Source organism: Cariama cristata, unplaced genomic scaffold (genome assembly GCF_000690535.1).
Source record: "Cariama cristata isolate BGI_N322 unplaced genomic scaffold, ASM69053v1 scaffold8547, whole genome shotgun sequence".
NCBI classification, from domain to species: Eukaryota; Metazoa; Chordata; class Aves; order Cariamiformes; family Cariamidae; genus Cariama; species Cariama cristata.
Genome location: NW_009628433.1, coordinates 2,569 through 10,835, shown reverse-complemented (window position 1 = coordinate 10,835; position 8,267 = coordinate 2,569). Strand labels below are relative to the sequence as shown.

General features: G+C 45.2%; 1 protein-coding gene across 1 annotated transcript in view; it reads left to right on the top strand.

Annotated features, from left to right (window-relative positions):
* LOC104165248 (protein kinase C eta type-like) overlaps positions 1 to 6,826 on the top strand; it is a gene marked incomplete at both ends in the record, with an annotated part of 28,199 nt that extends 21,373 nt beyond the window's left edge. Inside the window, 2 exons of the mRNA XM_009704823.1 lie at positions 5,538 to 5,676; positions 6,638 to 6,826. Of these exons, the coding sequence (XP_009703125.1) occupies positions 5,538 to 5,676; positions 6,638 to 6,826 (328 nt within the window). The remainder of the gene's footprint in view (positions 1 to 5,537; positions 5,677 to 6,637) is intronic.
* Positions 6,827 to 8,267: the final 1,441 nt, after the last annotated feature.

Here is an 8,267-nt window from a genome sequence, read left to right as displayed (position 1 = left end):
TTTCTTCATTTGTAATTTCAATTTTTCCCCCTACCCCAAAGATGTGGTAGCAACTAAGCAAATACCAGCAGCTCAGCCTGGGTTTTTGTGTCTTAGCCCTGGTAGAATATATTGCAGATGTCTTCTTTAGCCTGTATTTGCTGCTGCCTGCTGATACTCAGCTTTACCACTGCTTAGGAAATCAACTTAACTCTTCCTTGATGCTGTGGGAATATGAGTTTCTAGTTAGAAAAACTTACTTGACCATAAAAATAAATAATGTTTGGTTGTTATTAGAAAAATGTGGGAGATGTGAACCATTTTCTGTGAAGGAATTTTTAAGCGAGTTCTCTACAACTCAAGGCACGAAATAGCCTTAATTCCCAAAGTGGTATGAAATCTTGGGAACAAAAAGTGGAGGTCCCTAGTCCAAAGCTAGTGGGAATGGAAGTGTGAAAGTAATTATTTGCTTTGAGTTTGTTAACTGAGTGTCCAAAATTTGGTGTGGAAAGAAAGACAGAAAATTGTTTCAGATTTTGTGGGCCCAAAATAATTGTTAGGGCTTCTTTAAAGCAACAACATTTTTTTGCAAGTCAAGAGAGTGTTGGTTTCAAGTAAAATAAAATATATTGATTTGGGTGTTATTAATGAATGCAAAGGAAAATGGGAAACGATATTAGCTTCACATTAGTATTTAAGGCTTTACGTAAAACTGAGACCTCCATCTGTTCTCCTCCTTATTTAATCAAAATATTGGTTTTAATCTGTTGTCCACTGTATTTGGGGCTAGGCCTCCAACTTGAAAAATCCTGCCTCTTTGATAAGTATCTTACCAACTGTGCTATTCTGCAGGTTGTACGTCTTTCGTTCTCCTCTGTTGAAATTGCTTCATTTTGCAAAAAATAATTACAATTTCACTGGAGCAGAAGTTGGAAACATGTATTGCTTTGACTACCAGGGCAGGCAATAGAAACACATTTTTCTCCATCGTAATGGAGATTTCAGTATTTCTATGAAGTAAAATGACTTCAGCAGCAGAGGTGGAGAAAAATAAAAATCTACTCCCTGCTTGCAAAGAGGGTTGGAATGCACATTTGCTCACCCAGAGGTGTTTCCAAGGAGTGTCTAAATGGCCTTATATGCTGAAGACTTGAAAAAGCAAAATTTGTCCCTTTTAGAAATGCCAAAATTACTCATTTAGCTAATTCCAGGTTTGGAGATTTTATTTTTAATTGTGTATTTTTTTAAAAACGTTTGGCTGGAGTTTTGCATTAGTCACACCTATTTGTGGCTAGCTCCCACTGCTGTGTACCTACATCTTTCATGACTAAATGACTTGCATCGAGGTGGGAACACCAGGTTTTTATGAGCTTTAGACTGGACCTTTGGGATTAGCAAACCTGGGAGAACCTTGAACCGAGGCAGGAAGCCAGTTTCTGCCACCCCTGCTCCTGTGAAGAAGGTCCTTACTACATGCACAGCCCTTACAACACAAGGTGGTAAAACCAAAAGAGGGGGGGCAAAAAAAACCCAACCACCCAGAACGTCATCATTTCAGATATAGTTCCTACATGACCAGTGAGGTGATCGGAGTAGAGCGAGAGGCAGGTACGTGTATAACACCTATTCACTGGCAAAACTCCCTGGTGCAGGGAAATAGTATTTGACAGATGCTTCAGAAAAGGACTGAATCATCTGCAATTGTAATTTTGGGTTTTTTACGAACGTTAAACTCAAACGGCAGATGTGTAAAGAACACCTCTTCCAGCGAGTGACGCTGAAGCAGCTCATTTTGTCATTTCTTCTGCGTCTAGACTAAACCGAGGCCGTTAAGCCGATGTGCCATAGCTGCCTGCGAGGACAAAGGCTGCCTTTCTGAGTCAGGGTGAAGCCTGTTTTCCAGTGGAGGTTTGCCAGTGAAAGGCAGAACCTCAGCTGGACCTTAGAAATGCAGCCCTCAGAAAACCTCTCTGCCGTTATTGCTTCATCAAATTGCTAAAAATATTGAATGGAAAATGCAAGTATTAAGGAAATGAGGTAGATTTGGGCTTTCTGAGCTGGATGACTTCCAGTTTCATCAGCTTCCCGGAATCTTTGCTGAGAAAATGAAGAACTCCTTGTAAATCTCAGAAACCTGTCAGTGTTTTTCCTCTGATGTGGCAGTGCTGGTTCATGGGGTACAACGCGTGGGGATACCTGTCAACGTTGAGCAGCGAGTACAGAGCTTATGACTGCTGGGATAACTTGAGAAAAATGCTCAAACATGAGTCCATGACTTTCCCAGAGAATTATCTTATGGGGCAGCTGGAGAGAGCAGGCTCCAGAGGAGCCACGTGGCTGAGCCTGCCATTGTGCTAGCCCCCAAGACCTGCTCCAAGAGGGATGTGTGGGGCAATCTTCTGTGGCCTTGCCAAGCAAAGAGCATTGAGAAGTCTTCTTTGGTCATGGGAGGTCCTCTTCTAATATGATCTGCACGTAGCCAGAGCGCCTGAGCAAACGAGAACAGATTAATGTCACGTCACAGGTTATGTGAAAATAGAAAATGCGAGTTTTGGATTTCACATTGCTGGAAAGAAGTCAGGAGAAGCTGGTATCCTAACTGCTTGAAGGAGACAAGAGGCACTCTTAATGAGTTTAACGTGCAACATAGAGAAGCCAAAGGGCTGGAGGTTTGCCTTGTGTGGTTGAAACTGTACTCGCTCAGTGAAAGGCAGACAGTTTGAATTTAATGGCAATCACGTATAGAGAGGCTCTCTGGGAGGACACACCGAGTACAGAGTGCTCTTGCACCTGCCGAAGCCCCTGCCATGTTGGTGCTATAATGAGCGTGGTGCATCATAGAGCTAGCAGGGATTTCAGGCCTTCTGCAGCATGTCCTGTGGGGCAGAGGCTGAGAAGTGGCAGAGTGCCTGGTGAGCTGGCCCTGCCTCGTAGCTGTGTCTTGCCTCTGCTCCTCAGACCCTCCGTGAGGGACTGTAACCTGCTCACTCAATGTACACGACTCTCTTTCTGCTGGCTTGGATATAAGGAAGGTGTATTTTGAGGTATTCCCAAAGCATGCCAGGTCATGGTGGATGCTTTGGGGAGTAGGGGGAGGTTTGCAAGGGGGATCTCCACGCAAGTTCATCAAAGCTCCCCTGCCAGTTGCACTTTTAGGGGCACCCCCCAACAGTCAGGCTTGCCCAGGACCAAAAAGATATTTGCTGCATTTTAAAACCGAGCCAAGGATAAACTGTGCGTTTCAACCACATCATTGCGGATTCCTGGAAACAAGGCCTGCCTTCATGCTTGGAGAGCTTCCCTGCTCTGCCAGGAACCACAGGGAAGAGCAACAGGAGCTTTGGCTGTAAACTGCTGCTGAAGGCGTACTGTCATGGGCGAGCACGTACAATACCTCTCACTGTGTTTGCCTAAAGCCTTTCCAGGACGAGCCTTTGCCCACATGCCTTAGCAGCCATTTTTGATTCTCAGAAGAGGAAAAATAAGTGTCTTCTGCTGAGCATCCCACCCAGTGCAAACACTGCAGCGTAAGACAAGCATGGGCACTGTCCTCAGTGCCCAAATTTCACTGGCCACCGGGTAGCTGGCGAGCCTGCTGGAAAGGGCAGCATCATTGCAGAGGGCTTTTTGCTGGCTTATGTTGCCATGCCATGTTAAAGTTGAAGAGGAAGGATATATGATCTTGCGATTAAGGTCTGGAGCTGGAATTCAGGAAGCTGGTGTTCAGTCTTGGCTCTGGGGCACATGGGCAAACTTCTTAACCTCTGCCCCTCGCTTTCCCATCCATTCAAAACAAGCTAATGATACTTTTTCTTAGCTCTTTAGGACAAGATATGGCTCTGATTGTCTAGTACAATGCGCCATTGATCTTTCCACTGCAGCAGTGAAGTTTAGGGAGAGCTGTCTCAAGCTCCAGAGAGGCTTCCAGTGGTGGTGTGGGCTGTATAAATGCCAATGCACAACAGAGCAGTCGACCACCTGATTTTCACTTTACGATCATAGATGGAGGATGAAAAGGATCTAGCTGGATTCAAATTTCAGCTCACCCAGAGGTTTTCATATTGATATGGAGATGCCACCACCTGTGTTACCACCCTCCCCATTGCTCCCCTCAGGGAAATAGATGTCCAACCAGAGGGCAAAATGGATCAAGTTCCAGCATGAATTTCATGAAAGGCCTTCAAATGTATTTGGTTATTTGATCCTTACCTGAGCATCTGAATGACTTTGAAAGTGGCTTTGTCTAGGGCTATAAGGTGTACTTCATCTCAGTAAAATGGCAATGGTGACACTTCCCTGCCTCAGACCTGCTGTGAGGGCTCTGGACAACTCTTGTGCCAATACCTGAGACAGTTCAAAAAATGAACTATGACTTATTTGTACTGCACAGAACTCCCATCAAGGCTCCTTTCCTCTATCTGTGACAGTGCCTAGAGCTTGTCTGGCAGCTGAAAAGCAGAGGTGCTACGAGCTGGTGTGTATTTTTAGGAAGGTGTTGCCTAAGTCTGCAGATGACCCCATGCTTTCTGGTTGTGTTCCTGACGGCACTGCTGACTGCAGGCTATTCCTTGAGGCAATCTCAAGGTTAGGCAAGCTGCTAAGCTTTGTTAGGGCTCTTGTCATTTTGGCAGCTCTGCTTTTGATGAGGAGATCCCAGGCTGTTAGAGGTGACATAATGGAAAATGTGCCTTTCTGTAGCTTGTACAGCATGCGGGTCTCTTGTGACAGTGACAAGGAGGTCCCCACCCCAATGAGCACTATGGGGCACATTCATTTCTTACAGTAGTGCTGTTCTGCTGGAATCAATACACCTGGGAGGACTTTAACACTTTGCCTTAAGATGATGGGGCACATTCATTTCTTACAGTAGTGCAGTCCTGCTGGAATCAATACACCTGGGATGACTTTAACACTTTGCCTTAAGAATGAGGCATCCCATGCTGGCTGAAGATTCACCCTGCCCACGTGGCGTGGTGTCGGCAGGGAGTTTCTTTTCTTCTCAGCTTGGATAACTTTGCAGGTGAGGTTTATCAGTCAGGCTTGCCCCAATACAGCGAAGTCCAGGACTTAACCCCTCACGCATCAGGAGAAGAGGGAATCTGTTCCCCCTCTGAAGAGGCCTCACATGCCTCCCTGGCTTTGCCTGCACGCTCCTAGCACCATGCTTTGCTGAATCAGAGCACGTCGTGTGCGGTGCGTTTTGCTGCATCATAACATCGTTACGCAATTTGGCAACCTCTGCTCCAGTGAGTCCCAGAGCTAAACGAGCAGGAGCTCTGCCAGCCAGGCTTGCGGTGTGTTTGGAAAGCCGTGTGGGCGAACTCGTATAGCACCTGCCTATATTAAATGCAGTTTGGCAGAATGATGTTTGTTCCTCCCTCCCTTTTGTAAGAGATGAAGCAAAAGAAAACTTCTCCTGCATGACTTCTGTTTATTTTTTTATGATGATGGTGCTTGTCCAGTTTACAGGTTAAGCTTCTGAGGCCTGGGACGCTGCCTCCGTTTGTGCTGGGGTTGGTCCAAGCACGTAGTGACTCGGTGAATGATTCTCGTTGCAGGGACTTGAAGCTGGACAACGTGCTGCTGGACTACGAGGGTCACTGCAAGCTGGCAGACTTCGGAATGTGCAAAGAGGGCATTCATGATGGCATTACCACAGCTACCTTCTGTGGTACACCAGACTACATTGCTCCAGAGGTATAGGAAACCTTTCTTTGGCCAAGAAAACTTGGTTACAATATGAAAAGCGTAGGTTAGCTTTGGAACAGCAAGTGTACTCTCTGTTGTCTTTAGCTGCACCTTATTTGACTGCCAGGTGCAAGGTTTCCTCCTAGGTGCATGCTTGTATTATCAGTCCCTTGTGCAAGCAAAGCATGAGTAAATCTTCAGGCTGCTGTAGGCACCAAGATAAGCCTATATTTTTCTTCAGGAAATGTGAGGTGAAAAATGGAGGCACAGCTGCAAAAATCTTGAGAGGCACTGACAGATACTGGCCTAGTTTGATTTGAAAGGAGATAGAATTCTGCCTCCTTTTGCAGTTCCTTTTTCTACCTCCTCCCCTTCCCTGTCATTCCCCAATCTCACTACAAAATTACTAAACACCTCTTTAAGGAACAGCTGCCCTCCAGATGCTGCCAGATGTTCTGACAGGGTTTCAGATCCTTCTTCAACACAATTGAATTTTTGTCTGTGGTTGATGCTTGTGCCTTTCTCACACACTTGTGTTCCTTCCCCTCTCCAGCTGAAAGCATTGCTGTTGGAGCTGGGTAAGCATTTCCTTACCAGAGGCAAGGAAAATGTGATGTCAGCCCGCACACATGGCTGCTCTGCCATTTCTGAGGCTCAGCCAGTTTCCATGAAATGCCCCTTCTCCTCTTGCTAAGCCCTAGCATTATTTCTAAGGGCTTGTTTCCTAGGTGACTCTGTGAGCAGCTGAGCTAGTTCAGCCCTTGTATAGTGGATCTGATGTACCTTAGTGCAGATCTGGGGGTTTCCAGCTTGAGATCACCTATATGTTCCTGGACATCCAGCCAGTCTAGCAGAGAGCACTGTTAGGACGCAGCAAGAACTTCTATGTTAGTGTTTCCAAATCCGTTTTCCTCCTCTACTCAGTTTAAGAAGCTTCAGAGTTGACATTTCTTTCCCATCGCTGCTTCAGATCTTGCAGGAGATGCTGTATGGTCCTGACGTTGACTGGTGGGCCATGGGCGTGCTGCTGTATGAGATGCTGTGTGGCCACGCACCCTTTGAGGCGGAGAATGAGGATGACCTCTTTGAGGCCATTCTGAATGACGAAGTCGTCTACCCAACGTGGCTCCAGCAGGACGCAGTAGCAATCCTCAAAGCGGTGAGTTCCCTTGGCCGTTTGTGCGCTGTCAGTCCTGGCTTTCTTCAGCCTAAATCTAGCAAAAGAAAACAGACTGGGGAACAGGCACTCAGAAATTGCGGTTACCCTCACCCTGACCCTTTTCTTATCTTGGATTGAAAGGTAAACAAACAAAAAAAATCCTGCCACACTTCGGTGTGTTTGCATAGTTATGTCCTTTATACGGTTTACTAGCTGACTTGGCAAGCAAAGTGTGTGCATGTCTGTATGTCTGGGCATTCCCCTGCTGACTTAATTGATTTACAACATATGGTCATCTTCCAGAACAGAAGCAGCAGGTATACACAGTATTTAATCAGTAGTGACCATATGATTTGCATGCTACTACAGCGGCGAAGAAGTGAAGTCTTCATGATAGTCCTTTGTTCTGACTGTTGGTAATGCCAGCCATGCCCTGGGGATTGCTCTCTAGCTACATACAAAGACAGGGTTTTGATTTTTGTGTGTTTGGGTGAAAAATAATGGGGCTGTACAGCAAACGGTTTGAGGAGAGCTGTTGCTGGCTACACTTAGCCCTTATTCTACCATGTATGCCTGAATTTTCGCAGGAGCTGTCTTACCTGCATGCCTAACATCTTTGCCTGTGATGTGGGAATGCAGCTCTATAAGATTTCGGGCTGTGCATGTACAGACAGTGTCTAGTGCACTGGAACTGCCTGGCTTTACTGTAATGAATCAAAAGGTGATTAAATGACAAGGGTGTTAACCTATGAATCAGGAGACCTGATTTGGCTGTTCTGCTACTGACTTCTTCCTGTCCCTGATCAAATCACTTTGTATCTCTAAGCTCCCTTTGGAGAGAGAAGGATCAAAATATTCACTTTCCTTGCAAAAGCACTGTGAACAAAGATGCATTTAAGACTGGATACTATTAAATATTGTGGTAATAGAGGATTTAAGAAATAGTTGGATAAGATAGTAATTCTTAGTAACTTGTGGAGCACCGACTGAAAGAAATGGGGTAATGAATAATGGGACCATTTAAAGGAAAGAAGAGAGTTTGTTTTCGTCAGATCTTTAGTAGTGAGAATCTGGAAGTTTTCTGCTGAAAGGTTTCTGTTGTATATGAACTGAGCAACTACTTTCTGTAGCTGAAAATACATCTAACAAATTTGTAGAAATCAACTGAGAATAACATCCACTTCTTGAGGAAGCAAAGGGTTGTGCTTTGAAATCACAGGCTGTGCTCAGGAGTGATTGTTTGTCATGCTGAATGCCCTCTTGGATTTTTGAAATAACCTGCATCATATTTAAAATTAAAAAAAAAAAAAAAGTGAAGTTCAGACTCATTGCAGCTTCTGGGGCAGCATTCATGTTGTTGGATTGGGGCTCTTGAACGCCTGAGCCAATTCCTCTTCTGCAGTGACAAGTAATAGCCAAGTTTGGATTTGTTGCAGGTATC